General features: G+C 30.1%; 4 protein-coding genes across 4 annotated transcripts; 2 read left to right on the forward strand and 2 right to left on the reverse strand.

Annotated features, from left to right (window-relative positions):
• Positions 1–46: 46 nt before the first annotated feature.
• Positions 47–3,556, reverse strand: LOC145754896 (popeye domain-containing protein 3-like). Its single transcript, XM_082571057.1, has 7 exons — positions 3,062–3,556; positions 2,784–2,915; positions 2,554–2,645; positions 2,212–2,326; positions 1,934–2,045; positions 1,512–1,676; positions 47–431 (listed from the first exon to the last, which is right to left on the reverse strand). The coding sequence occupies exons 1-7, from the start codon at positions 3,458–3,460 to the stop codon at positions 313–315; spliced, it is 1,134 nt and encodes a 377-aa protein (XP_082427183.1). The 5' UTR covers positions 3,461–3,556; the 3' UTR covers positions 47–312.
• Positions 3,557–4,617: 1,061 nt separating this feature from the next.
• Positions 4,618–6,614, forward strand: LOC145754641 (popeye domain-containing protein 1-like). Its single transcript, XM_082570729.1, has 6 exons — positions 4,618–4,804; positions 4,986–5,187; positions 5,272–5,420; positions 5,574–5,682; positions 6,038–6,169; positions 6,227–6,614. The coding sequence occupies exons 1-6, from the start codon at positions 4,662–4,664 to the stop codon at positions 6,350–6,352; spliced, it is 861 nt and encodes a 286-aa protein (XP_082426855.1). The 5' UTR covers positions 4,618–4,661; the 3' UTR covers positions 6,353–6,614.
• On the reverse strand, positions 6,511–11,621 carry LOC145754640 (uncharacterized). Its single transcript, XM_082570728.1, has 8 exons — positions 11,499–11,621; positions 10,906–11,030; positions 10,236–10,293; positions 9,909–10,057; positions 9,675–9,759; positions 9,061–9,161; positions 8,265–8,929; positions 6,511–7,499 (listed from the first exon to the last, which is right to left on the reverse strand). The coding sequence occupies exons 1-8, from the start codon at positions 11,554–11,556 to the stop codon at positions 7,256–7,258; spliced, it is 1,485 nt and encodes a 494-aa protein (XP_082426854.1). The 5' UTR covers positions 11,557–11,621; the 3' UTR covers positions 6,511–7,255.
• A 3,885-nt stretch (positions 11,622–15,506) lies between these two features.
• LOC145755472 (striatin-3-like) lies at positions 15,507–27,068 on the forward strand. Its single transcript, XM_082571709.1, has 18 exons — positions 15,507–15,636; positions 16,029–16,142; positions 16,393–16,496; positions 16,986–17,053; positions 17,368–17,443; positions 17,895–18,044; positions 18,750–18,915; positions 19,216–19,303; positions 19,794–19,898; positions 20,193–20,291; positions 21,157–21,272; positions 21,744–21,967; positions 22,343–22,464; positions 22,782–22,946; positions 23,387–23,521; positions 23,719–23,811; positions 24,390–24,476; positions 24,985–27,068. Exons 1-18 carry the CDS (start codon positions 15,595–15,597, stop codon positions 25,152–25,154), a joined length of 2,124 nt encoding a protein of 707 aa, XP_082427835.1. The 5' UTR covers positions 15,507–15,594; the 3' UTR covers positions 25,155–27,068.
• Positions 27,069–27,162: the final 94 nt, after the last annotated feature.

Genomic DNA, 27,162 nt, shown 5'->3' on the forward strand with positions numbered 1-27,162 from the left:
ATATTACTCAGGGTTTAGATAGTAAAGCAAGTATGGGCATAAAGTACTCGGTTTAAAACATTTAATTGTTAAAATCGAATGCTTAGAGTCCTACAGTTTAGATCAAGTTTAGTTAATGTCTTTAAAAGCACTTTTCTATTTAATAAGTTAGTTTTTAATGTGTAAAACAGGTTAACAGATTTTTAAATAACTTTTTAATACATGTTCATGCTGTTTAGGTGTTAATAAGTAATTAAAAATATTCTACGAAAAGTTTCGGTTTTGGCGGTAAAAATTTCTCCGATTGTCTACATTTTCACTCGCACGTGGGCGCTATTTTTTCTGCAACAATCCACCGTGCTTCAAAGATCGAATTCTCTCGGACATTCTTCTTGCAAACAAACTGGAGTACTGCTGGGTTGCTTTTTTGCCCAGTTTTCGTTGCCTGCGACCTGTATTATTAATAAATATCACTTAGTTGGTATTAATGGCTGGTATTTACTTATATAACTAAAAGGGGATTTATCTGTATGAACATTTGCTTGAAAACGACATTTAATTAAAATGTGGGTAGATAAAGTGGTTAAAGAAAAGTACGTAGTTATGGCGACGCAAATGACACAAAATCTGCCCTTAACCTTAACGTTTACAGATAGCTCATTAAAAGTAATTTTAAAAGCCGATTTTTAATTGTGCCGAATATAAATGGTTTACAGTTTTATTTAGCATACATTGTATTTTGTTATAGGCTTTAGTTTTAAGCATTTTAACATAAAACCTTACAACCCTATCAATTAAATTATAAAACATTTATTTTAAACCACATCGCAGCTGAGTTAAAGTTATGCAAATTCACACAAGCGCCTTTCAATCAAACTACTTAGACATTCAGGGTTTATATGAGTATCAAATCTATTTATACCAAGAGGTTAATCACTTAACAAATCCTTTTAACTGTATGAAAACAGTTATGTTAAGTTGCAAAACGTATTTTTTTGTATTTTCTGACAATATTTGTAGTTGTTTTGTTTTATATAATAACGTTGAACCTTGGATGAAAAAAATTGTCTATAACCTTATTTTGTTTATACCAATTTTGTTTAAAAGCCAGCTAATAAATTTGGATTAAATGAACAACAAAAAGCAATAAATAAATGCAGTAATGATGCTATAGCCTATCAATGATGATTTTAAGTTCTTTTTTGTAAAATTTTTATATTTAAAGCAATAAACAAAAATGACTTGAAAAAAATTTATTTGTTTACGATAATTAGAATAAAATATTATTTCTATGCTTAGTTAATGGCTGTTTTTCCAAATGAAAATGGTATTAATGATGTAGTTTAATTTTAGCAGAAGCGATGAAATGTTATGACGTTATAAAAGAATATCTATGACGTATTATTAAGCTCTTTGATTAGCATTGTGATTGCGAAGCCTTTTGTGAGCAGCTTGGTTCTGCGAACAATGATTGAAAATATTAAAATAAATCATTTTTGGTGTTAGTTTTGATTTTATGACGTCACATTTACCTGCTGGTGACGCAGGAGTGCTCGATCCATCGTGCTTCTTCTTCTCCCGCTTCTTGACGTCATCACTTAGTGACATAATACAGGGAAGTCTGATGTCATAATGAAATCCGCGCGAGGTAAATTGTCGATCGTTTAAAGCGATCAACTTCTTCACAATGTCGGCTCCTGTGTCGTCACAAACAAAATGTTAAATTTACTGCAAAATGCCAGAAACTAAAATCAAGTCAATCGATAGAAAACGTGACTTCTTAACGCTTTAACTTCACAGTAATTTGTCCGAAAACTAAATTAATTTCTAAGTTCTGGTGGTGTGGTAAAGCGTTTATCGGGTTTTGAGCCAAACGGTTTAAAGTTAGGGTCGCACTCTACATTATTCGCCCTCGAGTCCAAGGCTTACAAATAGACTAAACACTAATTTTTACCAATCATATAGTTAACCAGTTTTCCCAATCTCTTTCTCTTAGAGAGGAGAGCAAGAAGTGGTTTTCTCTTCCACGTGATGTATCGAACCTCCGAATCGGCCGTGATCGTTACCTGTGACGTCATACAATTGATTGTGACGTCATAAGTTAAAATTAATATCAGTTTTCTGATTTAAAAAAATATTTTGTGACCTAATTTTAAGAGTTAAAATAACGCTGTGACGTCATTTAATTATTTATGTTTATAACGTCACAGAAGAAGCGTTTGTTATTGTTACCTTGTACACAGTTTTGGGGTTTGAGACCCCTTTTAAAGATTCCCATTCGGGTGAATCTATGAAATCTTTGCTTGTAATGTTGTGAAGATATTTTCCGTCTACACCAACTTTCAATCTGTAGATTGTTACGATAATTAGCTTTTAAAGGTTTTAATTAAAGTTACTTCAGTTTGCTTGGTTTAATAAGGTTCCTATTTACAGTTTTTATTATGTTTTTTAACATGTATCTACACAGCTGTTAATATCAACAAGTTATTAAGGTTTGTTTTTTGTTAAGACAATTGACATTGTTTCTTATTAATTTATGTTAACAATGTTTAAAATATTATTTAAAATATTTACCTTCCCATTACAACCATTGAAAGTTTCTCGATAGGGGTTTTCCCTTCAGCAGAATAATTTTGTCCCTTTGAAAGTTTTAACATTTCACATCCCTGCAAATAATGACGTCACTATAAACCATACATACGTTATAAATCGTGATGACGTCATGGTTAATTTTTTTTAATTAAAAAAATGTTTTTTTCCACGTTAAAAATTTTTGTTACGTCATCATCATGATGACGTCATACCTTGCATGTAACTAGTTCCACGAACATCTGCGGAGTGACACCGAAATGAGCAAAACGCGCGTGATAAATCATGTTCATGTCGCTGCTGAAAACTTCCTCGATCTTCTTCGAAGTGTACATGTTGTATCCGATCTAATGACGTCATTAAAAAGTTATGACGTCATTAAATATTCGAATATTTAAAAAAAAAACAACAACTAGTCAAAAGTAAAATGTTTTTTTTTTTTTAATAAATGTATTAAAACTGAATTATAATTAAATAATATGACGTCACAAACCTGTAAAGCGTTGACGATCATGACCACCAAACCCCACAGAATAATATCGATCGCTGCGACGTCGACGGCCCCCCAAATCGCCAAAAACAAGAACGCGATCCCGCTTAGAACATGGAGGTAGGTTGCGGCCACAAAATTATGCCCGCTGCCCATAAACGCAAGGCACATAAGGACACAAAACACCTGAAACAGGGATCCGGGCATGGTGGGGTACCAGGAGCTACATTCCGTCCAGCTATCCCCTCTTACACCTAAATCTTGCCATGAAAGAGGTCCGTCTATCTGTGACGTAGTGATTTCTGGTGACGTAGTTGTGATGTCATTGATGTCGTTGTCGCCGCGCCCGGAAAGCACCGACGCAGCGCTCACCGCGAATTGCTTAGCAACAGTCGACGTCATTTAACCAAAACTTATTGCTGGCAACTTGCTAGCTGGCAACTTGCTTTTAAAAAGTAATTTTTTATTAGATTCTATTGAACTTTTAAGGATTAATTTTGGTTTGTAAATTTGATATTACCAGCTTTAATATTAGTCCTTACTACGCTCTGCATTCATAGCTTGGTTTAAAGGCAATATAACTACTAAGGACATTTACAAACTCTATTAGAAATGCACAATTATTTAACTATTTTTAACTCTTCTAGAATGTACAACTTTAAAATGTACAATTTTTAATTCTACTAGAAATGCACAATTTTTTTATAAGCTTATGCTCTTTGCTGGAAAGTTTTTTCAAAGATTAATTTTAACTCTTTTAGAAAGTACAACTTTTATACTTTTTTCAACTCTACTAGAAATGTACAACGTTTTAAAAGCTTATGCTTTCTGCTATGGAGTTTAATGCTGTTTATACACACAACTGAATTAAACTGTAAGCTCAGTTACTTAACTGCAATTAGATGGGAACCACATTTGCTTTTTGCGCTAAACTAATTATCATCAGCTCGAACTTGGGCTGAATTAGCGCTTACACAACGGGGTTAAATCTTAATATAACTCGCGCAGCTGTTGTCACGTGTGCTATCATGTTAATGACGTCATAAGGAATAAGTTAATTCAACGTTATACATATTAGTTAAGTAAATGTGGTAGTTTAAGCAGAATTTTATGGATAGGTTAAGCAAGTAGATCCAGTTATTTATTTTGGAAAGATCATTATGGAATAAGTTTATACGAGGAATAGTTGAACAGCTAAATTATTTATATACGTGATTTATTTTCACAAAATTTGCAATTTGATCTTAATTTAAAGTCAGAAATATTTATAATTTTTTACTTAATGCAGACAAAAAACAGTATAGCCAGCTTAGAATATTTATTAGCAATAACTTATACAATATTTTCAGATAATCGACTTTACAAACATATTGGTTATATAGAAAGAATACAAAAATAAAACTTTAATTAGCTAACCGCAGCCCCTAATGTTAAATAACACAGTTTAATAGCAAGTTTATATCGAATTTACCAGTATATATCTTAAAAAAGTTAGGAACAAATTAAATCTTAAGGAAACACAGATCTCTATTAATAAATAACACAGTTTAATACTAGTTTTTATTACATTTTTTTAAACATTAGAAAGTTAGGGGCAAATCAAATGATGAATATATCAGAAGCAGAAGTTATTGATCCCTATCTACCTGGCTCCTCCAGTAGATATTGGCTGGGTCCTCAGAATATCAGTTTTCATGTTTGCATGCTCCTTTTTATCGCCGCATACTTGGTACCGAGCACTTTCAAGTAAGTACGACGTCATTATTGGTGACGTCACTTAAGCAAAAATTATTGGTGGCGTCATGTTATTTAATTTTTTATCAGTGACGTCATTTATAGAATTTTTTCTTTGACGTCATTTTTTTAAATTAGGTAATTTTTTTTGCATTTTGCATTCAGATCACATCTAATAAAGTCATTTTTTTAGGCATTATGTCGTCACCCTGAGGTCATTGATGGTTGCTGCACTGTTGGTGTTTATGTTGTGGGGAGCACTTTATTGGTGCACTTGGGATGTGATTGTTTGGGGAACGATTTTCCTCATTCAAAATCTTATCTTGCTCGTGGACGCCATCTACCGGATGAGAAAAGTCAAGTTTCCGTCGGATTTAGAGGATCTCTATGTCGAGGTTAAAAAATCGTTTTTCTTTGTCACATATTTTAATTAACTTACTTTTACAACGATTCAGACTTTGATTTTACATTTTCCACAGGTTTTCTCGATCTTCGGCATCAGTCGGAGTGAATTTAAGGGGCTTGTAAGTCAGAATTGTAAATGGGTGAACATCTTTCCAGGAGATAAATACGCGATGGAGAACCAAACAACCGTCGAAGCTCGAGTCTCCGTTCTTGTCTCTGGAACGTAAGTATGACGTCACTAATGACGTAATAATAAGATGCGCCGTTTTGTGGTCAAAACAAATAAAAATGTGAAATAAAAGTTTAGCAAAGTGGTTAGTTTTGTAGTTGATTGTTTACGATGACATTGACAATTGTTTATATGATTATGACGTAGAATGCGTGTTTCATACGAGGGTAACTACCTTCACGACATCAAGGAGCGGCAGATGATCGATTCTCCAGAGTGGGAAGTAAGCAAACTGAAAAGAGGAGAAATATTTCAGGTAAGTGACGGAGCAAATATAAAATTTATTGATATTAGGTTTTTATTCATGAAAATGTTTTTAAATACAAATCATAGCTTAACATACTCGCAACTCTCAACTAATATTTGTTTATGATAATTTACCAGCACACCAAGAGCAGCAGTTTTATTTCGTTTGTAGGTCTATAAATTTGGTTTATACACATATATATCGTCCTGCTCCGTTATACATAGATTTAATGTGTTTTTAAGTACAACAACATCTCCCCTTCCTAAGTAAACCAGCAATTTGTAATCCACATTTTCTGCATTCTATTGCTATACTATATACCAGAAATTAAATTTAAAATGTAAAATGTGTTTTGTTTACCAAGGTAACTATTGAGGCAATCGACCGATGTTTCTATCTTTGTTGGAATCGGGAAAAACTTCAGTTTTACCTCCAAGCTAACCCGACACTAGAGGCCGCTTTTACTTACATCAGAGGAAAAGATGTCATGGACAAGGTACTATGACGTCATACTAGTACTTGTTTACAATTTAAATATTTGGATTTTTTTAAGGTTTACCAAACCGCTTTGAACGCGGGTCGCCGAAGCGAACAACAAACCGGAAGTGAGGTCAAAGTTGACGCGATCGGGATCCGGAACGGACTTGCCCGCGAAAATCCAAGCGTCATTTACGAGTAACGTCATAATGCCATGACGTCATAAATTTAAAATGTGTGAATTCAACTAAAATCTAAAATGCAAGGTCCCAAAAATTATTTATTTATTACACTAATTATTAATAAACTAATTAACAAATATGACGTCATTTTCCTAGTAATGTTATGACGTCACAATTTTTTAATTTACGTCAATGAATATTTTCAATCTAACAAAGTCAATTAAATTCGGGTTTTTGTTTATTTAAATAAAATAAAAAAGTTACAAAAAGCTTTAATCAAAATAGTTGAATTAAGCTTTTAACTGAGGAACATTTAAATTGGCAATTCTAGAACAAATGTTTTTATATAAATTAATTCTCAGGTTTTCAAAATGTCACAAAATGTCAAAGTTTTGCATTTAATTTGCATGACTTTGCCTCAAGGGCAAATCGTTTAAAGCAATTTAATAATTTGCAATTGAATTTAAATTCCAAATTTGGGTTTCAAAGTCAAGTACATTTTACGTCAAAGCAAATTAATCTGTGAAAGGCATTAAAGCTATATCCACAGGTTGGATAATTTAATATAATTAAAGTTAAATGCTGCAATTAAAACTACATTATATTCGGCATTAAAATAATAAGATTGCAAAGCATTTTGTTCGGTTTAGAAAACCATTTTGTTTTAATTTGGCGGAGTAGTATAAAAAAAAACTAATACAAGTGACGTCATATAGAGTACTTGTTACGTCATGATCTCTTGTCAAACGTCCATAGAGTACTTGTTACGTCATGATCTCTCTCTTATCAATATGTGACGTCGACCAGAAATTTTTTTTGGATGACTTTGCACATTTTTGTATTAGACCTGCCCTTAAACGTCATAAACAACGTATAAATATAACAAGTAACCTTATGGCGTCACTATGACTTAACAGTTTTTGTCAGTGACTAAGTTCTCTATATGCTGCGGTATAATCTGTCATTTTTGGTCCGCTTCTTTTTTGCTCCGACTTTTCTCTAACCCTCTTCTTTAAAGTTTTTAAATCCACTTTAAAATCAAAGTTTTCGTTGTGGGGTTTGTATGCGGGTGGCGGGGACTCGTAGTCTGTTATATTCATCATACTTTTCGCCCATCTACTCTCACCTAATGTTGCTCCCGTGCTACTGATATCCGAGAAGTTACTGCTGTAAAATAAAAGAGAGGATTTTGATTTTTAGAAACCAATAAGTTCTTGCTAGACTCTTTAAAAGAAGGGTCAGATTTTTTTAGAAGTTTAAGGGCCTTCTTTAAAATATAGGGTAATTTTTATTTTTTGGGTTAAAAGTTATATATACAAGACTTCTTTAAACGAGGGTTAAATTCCTTAAAATGAAGTTTTTCGGGAGTTTCAAAGTTCTAAATATATATGTGGGACTTCTGTATTACATGTAATAAGGAAAGTAGAAAATGGAAAAGTTGTAGTTTTAACTATTTCTATTTATAGCAATAATATCCGACATTCACAAGTGAGCAATTATTTAAAGTGGGTATTTCCTTACTTGGAAATTTCAAATATTTTAATTAAACACCCACTTGAGCATTTAAAACTTGTTATAACTTTGCCTTAAGTGATTTGGCTTAAAACTGTAGTAACTCCAGCTGAGCCAAAAAATTATAAAGCAAGCAATTATAATCAATAATTTCTTAAACCGTGGATTTAATCCTCGGTGCTTTTACGTACAGTACCCTGAAATAAAGGTGTTGTAAACAATACAAACTCTTGTTAACCCCCGAATCAATCAGCAGTTTAATTATCATGCAAATTTAATCTATAATATCCTAAACTTACAAAGTCAAATTAAGACTAGGTTGGAGTAACTGATGTTTCTCTATGTTTAGGTTGTGTAGTCGACTTTCCCACATCGAGGATGAATAAATATTTAAAAAAAGTTATTATTTAAAGTACTAACCCTGAATCGGACAACGGGTTCGGGGTTGATTGCGACCCTAACCTTTTTCTCCCCCCATTTGGGGTCACGTGATCCTCCAACGACAACTCACTGACGTCATCGCTGATATTCATATCGTCATAAAGGTCGCGCTTAAACGCGTTATTGTTATTTCGTGACGTCATAATATCGTTCATTATTCGGTCGGATTTTTGTTTGTCCAAATCCCGGCGCGACCGGGTTCGACTGTGTCGGTTAAGGCGCCCGAAAAGGCCCCCGGATTTCCCAGTCTCGGGCTTTTTGTTCCCGAACGTTAAATCCGGGGTCGACATCGCGAACTTCTTCATAAACGACATGCTCTTACGTATCGGTTTGTTCGGTAATGGCGTTATGACGTCACGATTACTTCTGACGCCATGTCCGTTAAGTGCGTCATGTAAACTGGGTTTGGGTAACAGGACTGGGGCCGAAATGTGGGGCTTCCCTGGTGTTTTTGGGGCGTTGTTCGCGGTTTGTGGAGTGGTGACGTCATTAGGTTGTCCCCCGAATTCGAGTTGTCCTTTTAAGTGTTGTGATGTTGGGGAAACACCGTGACGTCGAAAGAATGCGTCTGTGTCCTCGTCCACTACTAATAACTCCACTGTTTGTGACGCTTTGATCTTTGCTACAACGAAAGCGTGTGACTCCTGTGACGTAAACAATAAACAACTACGTCATAATTAAATATTAAAAAAACTGTATTTATGAGTAAAAATATTTAAAAGAAAAAAAAATTTATGATGACGTAATAAAAAATGACATGATAATGACGTCATACCTTTTCGATGTTGACTTCGTTGATCTCGATGAGTCGATGTCCGGGTCGAAGTCCGGCTGCAAACGCTCGACCATGGTCGTTTACTGAAGCTGTGTAGTGACCTAAGTAAAGTTTAATTTGATAAAGGTTGTTTATTTTTTTTTTGTATATATCTTTATCCTCGATGTGGGAAAATCGAATGCGCGACTTAAACATAGAGTAACATCAGTTACTCCGATCCAGTCTCGAGTTACCTGTAGCAGTTTGGAATATTATAGATTATAATTGGCTGATAATTGAGCTGCTGATTAAGTGCTGGCTCAGCAGGAGTTTGTACCGTTTATAGCGCCTTACTCAAGGGCGCTACAGCATGAGGTCAGTGGGGATTGAACCCACGACCTCATATTTGTGGCCAAGGTGTGATATTGATTCAAATAAACGGTATTTACTTCTCCTTTATCGGTCATTTTTGATCAACAATATTCTAATCTGCTTAGTTAACTTGATATTTGGTTAGAGTAACTTATGTTTCTCTATGTTTAAAGTCGACTTTAGACGAGTTTTGTAACAAGACAAGTCATGCTTTAAGGTGCTTTTTTTACAACAACTTTCTTGTGATAAAAATAGTGTTTTACCTGCGATGCCTTTAAGTTGTTGTCTATATCTCCCAGTTTCCATTTTCTTTGACTTTCCGACAGTTTGGAGGACAAAATCAAAACCCTGGTAACACATTTATATTTCATATGAAAGGGGTTTGTCAAAAAAATTAAATGGACATTTTTTAAATAAATTCCGATCATTGATTGATACTAGTTTTAAAAAAAAAGATTTCCCTTTATTTAAATAATTTTATAACATCGAATACTAACCGCACTTGCTCGTTCGACCTTGATAAGTTTTGGTCTTAAAGATTCGTCGCAATTTTCCAGCGGTTTCACCGTCATTCCGTTGTCTGGTTGCTTGAAATATTCTTCCGCGGAAATACTGTGTACCACCGCTAACTTCACGCTAGGTAGACCTGCGTTAAAGTTAAATTTATTTTTAGAAATTTCAATCTAAACTTGTAATAAAATGTTACTATTATTTTTTTTTATTTTATTAGCTAATACTTATTGGTAATCAAGAAATCCCACATAAAAAAAATTGGAAACCCTGATCAAATTATCGATAGTAAATTGGCAACCCTGATGACGTACCTTGTAACCTTTCGACGACACTTTTGTGCGATTCTTTTTCCACGTTTAATCCGTTCACCTTTAATACAAAATTAGGTCAAGAGGTGGTTTGTTTAATAAAACAATTAGAGCAAAACTAGAACTGATTTTTTAAGCAATTTGTTTAGCTTAAAACAGTAAAAGCAAACTAAAATGTATCATTTACCATATAGTGGTATAATAATAAAAATGGTTTATGAATTGGCGTTGTTATTTATTACTAAACTTGCACAAAATAAACGTAAACACTTTTTAGAAATTATTTCAAAATATTTGATAATTTTATTCATTTTCTGCACGTCCTATTATTTCTAAACCACTTATGATAATTGCAGTCTAACCACACCCTTAAATAGCGTTTCCGTTTCTGATATTTTGTACATAACATTCATAGGCGTTAGGTTAAAAAATACATATAAAAAGTTGTTTGATTTTAGATAAAAAATAACTTAAATTCAAATTTTTTTAAAACAATTTGTGTACTACACTAAGTAACGCGCAATATTTAAAGCAATGACAAAGGTCAGTGACGAAACAAAGCATTTAAATACGACATAATAACCCTGTTGTCATTACGTATAAGTACAAAATTTAAAAGTTTGATTTTCAAAATATTAAATTTTTACTATAATTAAAATTTTTAGTTCCATACCTCGATAATTTTATCTCCTGGAAGAAGACTTGCTCTGCATGCTGGTGAGTCGTATAAAACATGAAGTACATAAGTATCTGTTGTATCGTTCTCACAACATAATATAAATCCAAACCCGTTCTCACCTTTATAAAAAAAAATTTAAAATAGTATTCTAATATTGATTATTTTTAGAGTAAATTGGTCCAAAAAAGTTATTTAGATTATACTACGGTAAATTAAACCCTTTGAAATAAGCATAAAAGTTATATCTATATAATTAACATAGCCAAATATATTTTGATTACTTTTTTTTATATATATATCTTTATCCTCGATGTGGGAAAGTTGAATGCGCGACTTAAACATAGAGTAACATCAGTTACTCCGACCCGGTCTTGAGCTGCCTGTGGCAGTTTGGGATATTATAGATTATAATTGCGCAGTAATTATGCTCCTGATTAAATGTTGTCTCAGCAGAAGTTCATACCGTTTATAGTGCCTTACTCAAGGGGGCTACAGCATAAGGTCCGTGTGGATTGAACCCACGACCTCATGTGTGGTGTAGCAAGTTTTTTTATCACTACAACACGCTGCCTGTCTTATTTTATTACCTCTTTGTATATGACAAATTCTTCTCTGACCTTGATTGTAAATTAAGGTATTTTCCATGATATTTTAACAAAATAACATTTTATATAAATTGCCTAAAATCTAAAACAAAAATTAACCTTTAATCTAAATAATTAATTAATTTTTTAATCGTTTCAAAAATTTTTAATACATCTTTTTTAAATATCATTTTATTTAAAACTATTTTTTTTGCAAATATATTTAAATTTTTTTTTGAGTTTTATTTGTCATTATAAAATAACTTCACTCTAAAGTTTGCAACAAAAAGTTTATTTATTTAGATTAGAACACTGACCAAACCTTAACATAATTGCCCTCACATTTCGCATTAAAACTTGACCCTTTATTTAATCACCTGAAAATTGCTTAATAATGACGTCACAAAAATAAATGCGCTATAATTTAAATATTGTTTTAAATTATTTTTACAAACCAGGTTTTAAAATGTTTTTAAATTTTGGGACAAGTTAAAAAACCTTAGTTTTAATTAATTAAATTTAAACATTTTAACTAAAATTCTAAGAAAATTTTAATTCGTGATAATTTTAATTTTTTTTGCCAAAATTTTTTTGCTAAGTCGCCAACACGATAATTTGTCATGGACGCTACATTGTTTAGTATGCTGACGTCATAATCAAATTAATTGTTACGTCATATAATAATAAAAATCACGTTCTGTCAGTTTTAATTTTCTAAAATTCAATCTTAAAAATTTTAAACTTTGAAAAAATTTTCATTCATTGCTTCTAGAACGGAAATCAAACGCGATAATTTACGATGACGTCACAGACCGTATTGTTATCTGTGAATTACAGCCAAAATAATATCGGTAATGACACAGTTAAAGGTTTTTTGATATTTTTCAGGATTTTTAAATTAAATTTAATATTTTTTGATATTAGGTTGTAAAGGGCAAAAAAAATTGACTTTTACTTTGAATTTATCGCTAAAATGAACTTTATTGACCCGTGAAGTTTACAGGTCACGTGAATCTCAAGTCGTTTTACTGTGTCACGGTTTCAATTGCGAATATGACGTCATAAACAAATTTGTCTTCATATATTTGTATCGTAAATGGGAAATTTCATTTAATTTTAGTTTTTTCGTTTATTTTTAAAATTAATTCCGCTTTTTTAACTTAACCAAAACACTAAAAACAAAAAATTTAATTAAATTTCTTTACAAAATTAAACAAAGTAATTGTATGATTCAAAATAATATTATAGTTTTAAATTTTTATGAAGTTTTTACTTAACATCAGTTAATTTTAACTGTTCTTTTTCTACCACAACTCTGTTTTATTTTAAGGGTTCTAAACATAATTTACGTAAACTAATTTTCATTTTTACTTTAAACTTATAATAACAATATTTATATAGAATAATAAAGAACTTGTCTGTTTATCGTACTGTATCGTTCTAAAACTTAATTAATTTAAACAAACCATAAAAAATCTGACATTTAGAATCGTTAGTATTGTAAAAAAATGCGCAAATTATAACAAATCAAATGTAAAAACATATTTTCTAAACTTCTAACTAAAATTTCGGATCTAAATAATCATTTAAATATAAGAAAAATCAGTTTAAGTTAGCTTGTGATATTACTTACAGAATGTAAATTATACTGACTGTTTTTACTTTATATTTAACTTTACTTTTCTTAGATGTTTTTGAGTCACTTATCGTAATCTAATCCGCATAAAAAAGCAAGTTTTCTATTACCAACCTACGCAATATACTAAATAATATACTGTTCAGTTAGTATGTAGCTTAATACATGCTACTTCCATATAATAACCATGCTATCTGCTCAACTAAATCTATTCCAAACCCACGAGTCATTTATTTCTGTCTTGCTCAATCAAGTGTAACAGATCAGCTGTTCAAAACATATCCGTTACGTATATTTTGTGACGTCACATTTTGTTTGTTGTTTGTTTGTTAAAAGAATTATTACATGCAGAATATTTAAGTTTTTAACAGTTTATTTAGAACAAAAATTTTGTAAAAAATTTATTAACAATTTAGATTTCTTTATCACTTTTTTCTCTTTTAATAAACTAAATGAATTTAAAACGTTCCATATATTTTTAATTACATATTATTTTTAAATTATTTTGTACCAGTCGTATATATTATGTTATTTGAATGATAAAGCGTAAAAGTGAGCACAGACTGTTTTAAATTACTTAGAATTTGTGAAAACATGTTTTTGAGTTGGTAGCGTGAAATACTAGAAAAAAAAATATAAAATATTTAATATTAAAATGATTTAAAATATTACTTTGAAATTTAAATACCAACATTTTTAAAGGTTAATTCGTGTGTTAAGAAAAGTTTTTACTTATTATTTTACCTAATATTTTATACGTAAAACTATACAAAATATATTTGTTAAATTATTGCTGATTTTTCCTAAAACTTAGCCAAACGTTAAAATTTAAATTCCACTCAAATTGGTTAATAACAAACTTTTGACTGATAATTATTAAGGTTTATAGTATTATTACACAACCATATCTCTATATTTAACTTAATTTAAAGTATTTTATTACAAGTACTTTAATACTTTAATGCTAACTGTACAGCTTAAAATATTTCTAAAAAATTAAAAAAAAATGTAATTGTTGACGCGGTTTAAAACGTTAACACTGTTAATTTTCTCTGTTTAAAACTAAACTCTTCTTATCTGCATAACAAGTTTGTTCTGTTTCTTAATAGTTATATTTATATTCTGCTAACTAAATTCTTTTCTCCTTTTACTTTAGTTATTAATTTACCCTTAAGGTGAACTTAACTTATAGATATTTTTAAGAAGATTACATAAAAATAATTTGCCAAATTGGTCTAACTTTTACAACGAAATCCCGATTGACTTTTGAATTCAGCTATTTCTTATAACACCATTTATATTTTCGAAAATCTCAGACCTACATCACGTTTACCAAATACTTTAGCCTGCTTACATTAAGTAACAGTAAAGGTATGCTATCTTGTGAGTATATTATATGCCTGGGGCGGTTATAGTCGATCCACTGAATTAAGCCGAGGACGTAGATGAATAAAAACTTGTCGAATTAAAACGTTATTTATGGCTCTATTTATTACCTTCTTTGTAATTGTCGATTTTACACATATTTTAAATGGTTTACCTGCTTTCATTGCGCATTTGACTGTTTATGAATTCTCTTTCTATATATATATTTTTTTATAAGTTAAATTATACATATAACGTTTTCGATTTGGTTAAAAAAATTAGTTAAGGGTTAAGTGTTATCTTATGTAAGAACTGTGTATTTTTGTATATAAAAACAATCTGATTTTTTTTAAAGAGAGAGACATTGACATTTAATTTAATTATTATTAAGTTATTTTATGTATTTATAAACATTTTAAGCTTATAAACTTATGCATACGAAAAGAAATATAACTTTTATACTTTTTTTTTAATTCAGGATAAACGTTTATTTAAAAAAAATGATTTGAACAATATTTATTTGGCAACACTGAAAAATATTTTTTGTTGGGCTAGGATTTTTTCTAATTTTTTTTATGCTTTGTTAATTTGGGTTTTAGCAAAATTAAATGTAAAATTAAGGCAATTCAATGATGTTATTTGTTATATATACATGCCTGGTATAAACTTTGTTAATATTTTTTATATAGTTTAACTGGAGCATAATTTTTGGCAGCCTTAACGCTCTATTAGCGGATTAATTATTTTGTTACGTTAGTCAGTTAGTTGTTTTTCAATTTTTCTTATTTAGTTTTTGTGTTATTATTATACAAAAAGCATTTTTTGTCGTTTAAGCTTAGAATATAAATTATGCAAAGTTTGTAAGTAAGTTTAATACGTTAATAAATAAATAAAGTTACGTTGATTTTAAAAATTTGTATAAATATTTTTAAGAAAATTAGTCTGTGCAATTACATATACAACATAAAACATTAATTAAATTGATTTAAATCTACTTGTACCTTTTTTTTAGATTGTTAAGTATTTATTTTAAAATAGAATAAACTAAATTTAAAGCTAGCTGATTAGCAGATTAGTTTGCTTGAAAAAAGTGAAAAAATGGCAATGAATAATGGAATCGGAGACAATAATGAAAACATGGTAATTTATTTGGACTAAATAAAGATAATTTTTTAAGATTTATAAATGTTGTACCACAGTTTGCTTAAACTAGAGACTTAAAATTTTGGAATAAAATCAAAATATAAAATCTATATATGTTAAATAAAATTTCTAAGTGCAAAACTGTTTAGTTTTGTTCTGTATATCGGGGTGTGAATTATTTAAAAGTTGGCATAAAATGCTGTTAATAGTAAAATTGGAAAGTTGTGACTAGTTAAAATGTTAAAATTAGAAAAATGTTCATAAAATTTTCACTGGTGTTGGAAAATTAACTTTTGCAGTATAGATCAGATTGTAAATAAATTTTTAAACAAATTAGCTTTTATGTGTTAATTTCAATTTAAAGTCAAAATCGTTATATCTTGTTGCAGCCTGAATGTAAACCAACTTACTCAATGCCTGGAATTCTTCATTTTATTCAGCATGAGTGGTCGAAATTTGAGATGGAGCATGCTCAGTGGGAGATAGAGAGAGCTGAACTTCAGGTAGTTACTACTTTGTGTTTTTTTATATGATATGTAACGAGTATTTATATATATTGTAAAACTAAACTGAATAGAGTCATAGGTTTTACATTAAGTACTTATTGTAATCTTACACATGTTTAATATATTGCATACTTTGCAAACAGCCTAGTAAGGGAAGACTGCTAAATAGTTATTTATTATGATTATAACACAACTAAAGGAACTCAAAATAAAAACAAAAAATTGATTGAATTTTATTTTTTTGCAGGCTCGAATTGCTTTTCTGCAAGGTGAAAGAAAGGGTCAGGAAAACTTGAAACGTGATTTAATTCGGAGAATTAAAATGTTAGAATTTGCTTTAAAACAAGAAAGGTAGGTGTTTAATATTGTGCATTTCATTAAAACAATAACATTTTTTTAATGGGGATTTCAAAAAAATTGTGTTGTTTTAAAATGATTTTAAAATTGTGTGTTTGTTGTAAAATTATGTTAGCTAGGTTTTTGTACTTCTGCAATTGCTATAAATAACACTTTGACTTTTAATTTAAAGTATATTACAATAAGTAGGGTATATATGTACAATTTTTGAGTAAAGTTTAACAATAGCCTAGTATTAATATATATAATTTTTACTACAAGCTATAAAAATATTGACTTAAAACAGTATCTTTTATGTAGTCTAAGATAGCAATATATTGTGTATTATGCAATTAAGTTGTTTTTTAGTATTTTTAAACTTGTCAATTTTTGAATGAAAAACTTCTGGTGCATGGTGTATTAATAATGCAAGTTGTTGTTTGTGTTTTTCTGGGTTGTTGTTATCTACAAAGTTTTGAATAATTGATGTTGATTTTATTTTAGAGCAAAGGTTCACAAATTAAAATTTGGAACAGAACTTAACGTGGATCAGCAAATGAATGAATCAAAAGGTAAAAATATTGAACTAAGTAATATATTTTAAAGAAAAGAAAATTGCATGTTTGTAATAAAGCAAATACCTGAAAACTTTTAATTAACCTAACTTAATTATGTAAAATTACACTTATTTAATACGGTAGTGGTTTAAAGGTCAGGGAAAAATATCTATATTTATCATTTTTTACGGACTATAACATTCCTTACACTTTAGTTACTTTAGAATAGTGTTATAACTATAGAATGTACACTTAATTTTTATTTGAATTATTACGTCTAACTGTGGTTCTAATTGTCATGGTAAAATCAATAATATTTTATTATTTAGATGACTCAAAGATGAGTGATAGTATGTCAAACAATGCAAATATGTCTTGGAAGCATGGAAGGCAACTACTTCGACAGTAAGTTGAACAAACATTTCTTTACGATAAATCTTAAAAATTTTTTGGTACCAAAATTGACAATATATAAGTATAACTATAAAACCTTTCACTAAAATCTTTTCTTGTTTCGTAAATTTCTGCTAATTTTTATGAAACTTGAGATTATATATTTTTAAATAAATAGTTTTTTTTATGTAAAAGCAGTTTCTAAAATATTTTAAGTACTTGGTGGTATAAGCATTGAAAGATAATAACAGGGTTTGTACAAATGCCACATTATATCAGTTGTACTACACTTGCATCTAAAAAGCATCTTTTTATATTCATGGAAAATAAGAATTACCACAATTTTAACTTTTTTCTAGTTATTGATTTTGTAGCAAAGATTTTACTAACCAAATGTTTAAAAATTTTGACTTCACTCTTTTTAATATGATTTAAAAACTTTTAAATTTTGTTATTTGTTCAGATACTTACAAGAAGTGGGTTATAGTGACACAATCTTAGATGTGAGGTCACAACGGGTTCGTGCCTTGCTTGGCAACAATTATGACATCACAAAACCTGTGGAGAATGACAACAAAGTTTTGAATGGGGATATATCAGCAGAGGAAAGCAAGTAAGAAAGTAGCTTAAAACTTTTGTTACACTAATGTTACTAATATGGGCTTTTTCTTATTTTACCTTGTTTATGTTGTAATCTCCCTTTAAAGTGGCTTTAAAGTTTATTTTAACGTTATGATGTCATTTGTGGTTTTGGTGTGGTGGATTAGTTGTGATGTGATCTGATGTCATTTATATTGTTAAAGTAGTGAATTAATTGTTACACCTAATTTTTATTTAAAGTAACAGTAATATGTTAAATTAACTTCTGCTGGTTAGTTCATGTATATTTGTTTTACAACAAAATCCAGCATAGTAAGTTAAACTAGATTTATTTTATTAAAAAAATGGTTTAAAATCATTTAATCACCCTATTCACTGACTGGCTACAGTTAAATCTTTACTTTAAATAGAAAAATAAGACCAACAACATACCATACTTTCAGAAGTTTTTCTTCATCAAAAAAAAAAGTTATTGTGTGCTATAAAAATGTTAAACAAGTAGAATAATCATTACAATACAATATGCCTAACAATTGATGATTTTAATCTGGGATAAAATATTTTAAACTGCTTTTACAGAAATTTAAATTGACACATTTATTCATTAGTTGCAATATACCTGTTTACCAACCTATTTGACAATAGCTTCTATATGCATTTTTTAATTTTTACCTGGTTTATTTTCACACTAAACCTAATTAAATTATAAAATTTCAAGATCCGCTGGTTTTCTGCTTTGCACTCACATGTCAGGGGGACCTTCAGAGAGCGATGTTTTAAATGACTTTCAGTTTCTCTCAGGGGGGGATAAAGAGGGGGAAAACGACGTTGTTGACTCAAATGTGGCAGCTGGGGATGTCCAGAGAAAAGCAAGAGCTAACTCGGTAAGTTTTCTTTTTGTTAACAAAATAATTTTTATCATTAGTTGTGTGCTATTGATCACCTATTAATTTTTACCAATTATGTTATGTTACCATTTAAGATACATTACCAGTAAATATGTTACCAATTATTTTGGTTTCTTACCAATTATGTTGGTCTAACTGTGACATTTGTGTGTGTGTTATGCATCATTTCTTTATCAATCTAATATGCCTGTTTGAGAATACTCCGATAATATTGTTGGTTTACTTTATTTTAATGTTTATTTTTGATTAAGAAAATATTATTAATTATATTATTAGAATGAAATAGAAGAAACGGATGAATTTGGAGACACAGAAATGGCTTTGGCTGAGTTTGACTTTCTTAACCCCATTCAAGATGACGCAGGTAGTTTGCTGTTGTTTAATTACTTACCCAACAGACTGCACTTATGATTGTTGCAATATGGTCACAACTCTCAACTAATGTATGCCTGCCCATGCACCACAAACAGCAGTTTTCTCTATTTCAAAGGCCCATAAATTAAACTTACATATATGATATCAACCTGAGAGCTCTATTATATAAGTTTTGCAATGTTTATGCTGGGAGAGGGGGTAGTACTTTTAAGAATTTTCGGTTTTAAGAAAAATTGATATTGTAAAACTTTTACTGAATTGACTAAGTTGGGGTTATTTTAATTCTTGATTATGTTTAAAATGCAGTTGCAGTCACTTAACTTAAACTTAACTTAAGTGACTCTAAAATAGAGTTAACTTAAATTTAGTCTGTGATTAGCATTTTCTATAACTTTAACTTTAGTGCCTTCCCTCTCAATATGTGTATTTAAGTTAGTGTAAGTATTTGTGACCGCAAATAATTTTGCTTATATTTTTAGATGGCAACAAGGAAACAGATTGGTCAGTAGATCAAAACAAACTGGCTGCGATGAAGGAACAATTTAGGATCGAAAAAAGGCAAACAAAGAAGAAAGGAATGAAAAGTAAATCACATTTTATATTTTTTAATAAATTTTAAAACCTAATAATTGTATGTATTTTAAATTGCATTTTATTGTAATGCAAAATGTAGCAAGTTACACTGTATTATAAAATTAAATTATAGCTACACAACTTAACCTGTATTTTGTAGTGCTAGTTTATAAGCCTAACAGTACAACTGTTTAAATAAAAATTGACAATTACATTATCCCTGTTCGTGATAATACATACTTGGCATACCTATTTTTATAACAGCCTTAAATTATAGTTGTGGTAAATGTTATGTCTTGTTTTAGGGCCTGTTAAGAAAGATCTACAAAGTATGCTCGATACTTTAAGAGGATCTGAACTTCAACAGAATAATAATGAAGTTGATATTCATATTCCTGAAGAAGGTAAATGCTTATAGGCTTTATTTTTACTGGTTTAATCAAGGTTTATAAAGTGTTTAAAATAATATCAAGTTGTAGTTTTTGCATGTTGGTATTGGAAAATTTATTTTTTTATATTAATGCGATTGGGTGATTTTTTTGAGGGGGTTTACTCTGAAGTGTTAAATTTCTTTGCCAGAAACCTATGTGTAGCTCTAAAGACTAGATCAAACTTTTCCTATTAAATTCACACTTACAATCAAATATGTCATATATATTTAAACATCACAGATAGATTGGAATGTTAAAGTAAACAACAAGATAGCTTTCACATTAGTAACCTATTTTTATTATTTTTATAAGGGTTTTGCTATACCTTTATTTGAATAGTCACATTTTACCATTGCTACTGTTTCACTATAGGTTTTATCATAGAAAATGCTTTCTAAATTGTATAGGCTTATACTGATGATTGATCAGGTTTACTTCAATCTAAAGACAATTGTAACCTTAGGGGTTAGTTTATTAAAATAAATGTATATACAAGATAAATAAATGTATATACAAGATAAATAAATGTATATACAAGATAAATGGATGTTTTGGTTTGTCCAGGGCTGAGGTGTCCAGTGTTAAGTTGTTATGCTTCAAATTAACATGAAACCCTACATTTAACATTACTATAAGTACTTAAAATAAATGAACAAAAAAAATGTGTTATTAGATTGGACTGTTCAATGTTAAATTTGGTTAAACTGACTAAGTCGATTAAGATTAAGTTGTCACAAGATTCACTTACCTTAGACCTCTTCTAACAATCAGTATCAGTCTTTAGTCCTTACACTTAACAATTAGTACCAAGTTTAACATTACCTCTTTGTTGTTTCAGACAACCTTCCATTCACAGTTGGTGGAGTGTCGGAAGAACCAATTGAAAACTCGCTCGGACTTGGAGCATTGGCAGGGTTAACTGTGGCTAATGAGGCAGACCCTCTGTTATATGATGTAAATATTCAATCTTCGTTTAATTTTTGGTCTTATTTTCTTTGTAGATTTTATATTTTTGTCATTGTTTAAACTTGATGTAGATTTTATGATCTAAACATAGAGTTACATTTGTTATCCAAACTCAGTCTTCAGTTGACTTTTGCAGTTTGTGATATTATAGAATTTAATTGCCTGGTAGGTAACCTAAAGTTTGTACAAGTTATAGCTTTTTACTCAAGGTTCCTACAGCATGACATCACTAGGAATTGAATTCAAGACCTCATGTAGTAAAGCCAAGTGTTCTAAACACTACACTATACATAACTTGGTGTCGTTTGCGAGGCAACTTAAATGCGAGGCAACTTGGGCTAAATTGTGTGAACAGTGGGGATCGAACCCAAAGCCCAACTTTGCCAAATCAGTTCTTTTCTGCACCATGTCACTTATATAAACTTTCAAGGTGATATTTTAAATTAAAACTTTCATTAGATTACAAAAGGAAAGGAATTATCTCGCAAGACATGGAACCAAAAATACACGCTTCGCAGCCACTTTGATGGAGTCAGAGCAATCAGGTTTCTACCAGAAGAATCAGCAGTAGTAACAGCATCAGAGGATAATACTTTAAAGTTATGGAACTTAAATAAACCAAATACAAGCAAGAAGAATCAATCTCTTGATGTGGATCCTATATACAGTTTTAGAGGACATATGTAAGTGCAACACTTCTTAAGCTTGTTTAATTTACATCTAAGGATATGATTAGAAAAAGTTTTTGTTATTAAGCTTGTAAGGTTAAAAATTTAATTATAATAAACTTTTGGAGCAATGTTTACCATAATGAAAATAAATTAGTCTGTAGTAAATATACACAAAACTGTTTGTTTCTTGTATGAAAATTTATGTACAGGGCTTTTATCAGTGATCTTAAGGCTAAAATTTACTTTAGAAAAATGTTTATCAAAGTCATTTAAACTATGTACACAAATTTTTGTTTATTTTATTCTGTAGAAAATATAGACAAGACAGTTTGTTACATAAAGTATTTCTCTAATAAATTAAATTTATCCTCATCTTTTTGTCCACAGAGGGGCAGTATTGAGCTTAGAGGTTGATAACGAGGGGATAATGTGTTATAGTGGGGGTGTAGACTCAACTATAAGATGTTGGGCAATTCCCAATATTAATATCGACCCATATCCATCTTATGGTAAATTCCTTTTTTATATTTTAATGCTAAATTTATATTTTTTATTAGATTTTTTCTTAATGTACAACTTTACAAACTAAGTATAGAGTAACACCAGTTACCCAACCCACTCTCAAGTTGACTTTGGCAGTTTGGGATTTTTTTGATTATAACTTCCCAGTAATTAAGCTGCTGTTTGATTTGGACTTAGAAGCAGTTATTACTGTTACAAGAGCCTCAAGGACAATATGGCATGGAAGCAGTTGGGTTTGAACCCACGACCTCATGTAGTGAAGTTGAAATTTTAAATGTAAATTTTTTAATATGACATCACACAGACCCATCAATTGCGGGGGAGACATTGATCGGACATACTGACGCCGTTTGGTCGTTGTCATACTCCGGATCTCGTCAGCAGTTACTGTCTGCATCGTCCGACATGACTGTCCGATTGTGGAACCCAAACTCAAAAGATCCGCTCATTCAGACGCTCCACACAGAAGGTAAGTTCTAAAAATGACAAAATATACATTCATTTTTTTATATATTTATTTGTCCTCAATGTGGAAAGGACGAATGCGCAACCTAAACATAGAGTAACATCACTTACTGTAACCCAGTCTCGAGTTGCCTGTGACAGTTTGGGATATTATAGATTATAATTGTCCGCTAGTTATAAGCTGCTGATTAAGTGCTGACTGAGCAGAAGTTTATACCGTTTATAGCACCTTACCTAAGGGCGCAACAGCATGAGATCAGTGGGATCAAATCCAGGACCTCATGTCATGAAAGTCTTTGGTGTGATTCCCACTGCTCTCATGCTGTTTATGATTACGTTTATTTGTTGTAAGTAATCTTGTACAAAATTATAAACTTAATAAATTATTAAAAATTTAGTTGAAAGTTTTAAGCTTCTGCTAATTGTTAAATTTTTTTGTCAAAGGTTCACATCCAACTTGTGTCCAATTTGTGCAATGTGACAGCAGCCACGCTGCCGTGTCACATGATAATGGAAAAGTACTGCTCTATGATCTTGAAACAGGAAAGGTGACAACAACCTTAGTAGATGGAGAAGGAAGTAAGTAAAAATTAAAATTTTTGTACTTTGAAATTTTAAAAATCATTTATTTGGAATTTGGTTGCTAAATTTTAGCCAGATTTGAATTTAATTAAAAAATGATGCGCGTAATAGTTTTTTTAAGGCTGGCCATTGGTTAAATGTCCACTAAAAATTGTTTTATTTTAAATTTTATCTTTTTAAACCCTATTTCATAGGCAGAGTAAATTGTGTGGTCACTCATCCAACGATGCCAATAAGTATAACTGCTACTGATGATCGTCATATTAAGTTTTATGATCACTCTTCTGGTAAGTTTAAACTTCATTTTTTGTTCATGATATAAGGATATTATGTTAAATAAGTATGGGTTATGTAAATCTTCATAAATGGGGTATAATGGACAATAGACATAATTGTATATAATAATATGTCTTATTTAGAACCTTTAAAATTAATTGTTTGTGGTGGGCAATTAAATTACTAAAGGCAAATATTAGTTGCAAGTTGCAACCATATTGCTACAATTAAAAAGCAGCTCTTGAAAAGGGCAATTAAGTTTTGTTTTATAATAGTAATTAATTGAATGCTTTGTGTCTAAATTTTTTGATTTCAATTGCTAACTAAAAGGTAAATCTTTTACAAATACAATTATTTTTTATTCATTTGTAAAACAAAGTCTTCAATGTAATCTTTTTTTAAATCTTTTACAAATAGGATTATTTTTTTATTCATTTGTAAAACAAAGCCTTTAATGTAATCTTTTTTTGTATAGCAATTTTTTAAATTATCTTACATTACTATTTAAAACTGTTTACCATAATTCCTTAGTACTCTGTTCCAATATTTAATAATAAATAAAAATAAGTTTTAATTTTTAATATTCCAGGTAAAGAGATAAGATCGGTTGTTGCTCATCTGGGACCTGTTACAAGTTTATCTGTTGATCCAAATGGACTTTATCTTCTTTCTGGAAGTAAGTAGAATTAACTTAACAACCTGCACTTGAGGTTAAAATTTACAAAGTTGATTTATTGTTATGATCTTCGCTTGTCTTGCCAAAACTATCTATTTTAAGGGAACCAAAGTTTTAAAAATGGCAATTTAGCGAAGTTTAGATTACTATTTTTTTGTAGAAATTTAAAAAGCTTTTTTAGGGACATTTTTATAAAGGATGGGTTAGGGTTAGATTTTTAGAAAATGTCTTTTTGTTAGAAAAATTTTATTTTCTGCTGTATGGTTTATGTTTCAATGATTTAGATCATATAACAGTAAACCTATTCTTATTAAAATAAAAATCAACTGTTTAAACTTTATAGACAGCATTTATTTTCTCTCAAACTATATCATTACACCAATGATGTGCCTTAAGTTATTGGACACATTAATAAAAATATTAATTTTGTTACCTTAGATTTTTAAACCCAGTGTTCAAGGGACTTGTAGCACTTTAGTGTAAGTTATTTTTATAAATTATTTTTCAGGTGACGATTGCTCCATTCGTTTGTGGAACTTGGACACAAAAACCTGCATCCAGGAGCTAACATCACACCGTAAAAAGTTCGACGAATCGATATATTCCGTGGCATTTCATCCTAGCGCCACCTACATTGCCAGTGCGGGGGCCGATTCTTTAGCGAAAGTATTCGTTTGACCGCTCTACTAGTGGTGACAGAATGTAGCAATAATTGGCCGCAAAGGGGCGCTTTTTGAGCGTTATTCAACGCGAAATCTTGTAATTAAGTGATTTCTATCTTTTTGGGTTATTTTTTTGCTTGTTATATATTCTAAAATTATTTTTAAATTAAAAAAAAATGGGTTAAAGTAAAATAGAGGTAAGTGGGGTTAATAATTGCAAAAAAACGGTTCTACTACTGGTTTACAAACACTAAACACCATTGTTATATTGGAACCACTTTTACTTATATCTGGGCATGCATTTTTGCCCGATTCTTTGCCTATTGCGTCGAAAGATAATCTTGGTGTATTCGTCAGACCCTCTGACGTCATAGGCAATGACGTCAGTAAGATTTAAAAGTGGGCAAAGTATTCTCGCCTATTTTTTATTCAACTTTGTGCATATTTGTAAAACAGAACGCGCCTCAAATTTACTAATTTAGACAGTTTTAAAAATATTTAGTTGAATATTTACAAATATTTTAAGATTTTTTTATTTATCGGCTTTTTGCTTCGTCATGCTATTTTGCATGGTTTATTTTATTGCTTATTTTGCCGCGGAATATGACGTCATTATTCTGGTTATGACGTCATCTATTTATGTCAGTGTTGTTGTAGTAAATGATTTATTTTTAATGACATCGATTGTTGTGTTGTGATGTCATATGACGTCACAATTAGACGTAGAATTATTGCTTTCGTATTATTGTTTATTGACGTGATGATTCTTTGATGACGTCATAAATGAATAGCAGGTACGTCACAATTGTATTTGCACGCATGACGTCACCTATTTTTTATTTTGTCGAAAATTTATAAATTTTCGACAAAATTTCGGCGACTTCGTAGTTCAATTAATTCGCTGAATGTATTTTGTAACAATTTGCTTTTATGACGTCATAATAAGAGAGTGTTTCCAGATCGTATTTATATCTTTCTTCAAAATTTTTTCTGCTTAAAATCAAGTTCTTTAATATCAGAGCATTCAGGTGCTTTCCCTACATCATAATGACGTCATGCTATGTGACGTATTCGAATAAAAATAAGAAATTCTCATTTCTGTGCCTTCACATCTTACGTACTCAATACACAAAACAATAACGCTCCACTGCGCCATCTTAAGGTGCATTCTAACATTACGTCATCAAAAATCTAGGGGAATCACCAATATTAGTACCTTTTTGTGATCTATTTTCTCTGTTGTGTTTTGTCGAAAAATGAACAAAATAATAATCAAGTTGTCGCCTTATATGAACAAGTCGTTTTTTGTGACGTCACAATAATAGTTGTGTTTTGATTTTAAAAAGGTTTTAAATCTTAAATTTTCTGTTTTTAGAAATTGTTTTAAAAGTAAGAAAACCTTGCAATAGTATGGTGATTAGGTATTTTACTTATTGACTAACAAATGACATAACTGTTTTTAAATTCGGTAAGTTTAATTTCTCCTTGGATAGGAACTAATACCAGAAAAAAAAGCCTATTTTTTATTAAACTTGTAAAATGGATTAAGAGTTAGATTTTGTAACACTAATAAAGACGTCGAACCTAGTTTAAAAACTGATTTTTTATTGCGAAATATTATCTTTTCAATTTTAAACAGTGTTAATATTTTAAATATATAAATTTATTTTTAAAATGTGTTGACGTAGTTTCTTTTAACAAGACATAATACAACAAGTTACGACCAATTGTATCATCATATTTGTATTCTTATGACTTTTTAACAAATTTATTGTAATAATTATCGCAGATATTTTTAAACCCTTTTTTTGTTCCAAGTTTTTATTTCTTCAAGGTTAATTAAAGTTTGGGATTAGTCAACTTTTGTGTTTAAACGGTCATAATGTCATTTGTTCTTATATGGTCCATAGCTTGTTAAATTTTTTGCTAAGTGAACTTTTGTCTTTTGTTGAATACGTAAAGAATAAAACCAAAAAATTCATCATAAGTAATATTACATTGTTCTATGTTAAATTTAGAACAAA

This window comes from Corella eumyota, chromosome 6 (genome assembly GCF_963082875.1).
Source record: "Corella eumyota chromosome 6, kaCorEumy4.1, whole genome shotgun sequence".
In the NCBI taxonomy this organism is placed as follows: Eukaryota; Metazoa; Chordata; class Ascidiacea; order Phlebobranchia; family Corellidae; genus Corella; species Corella eumyota.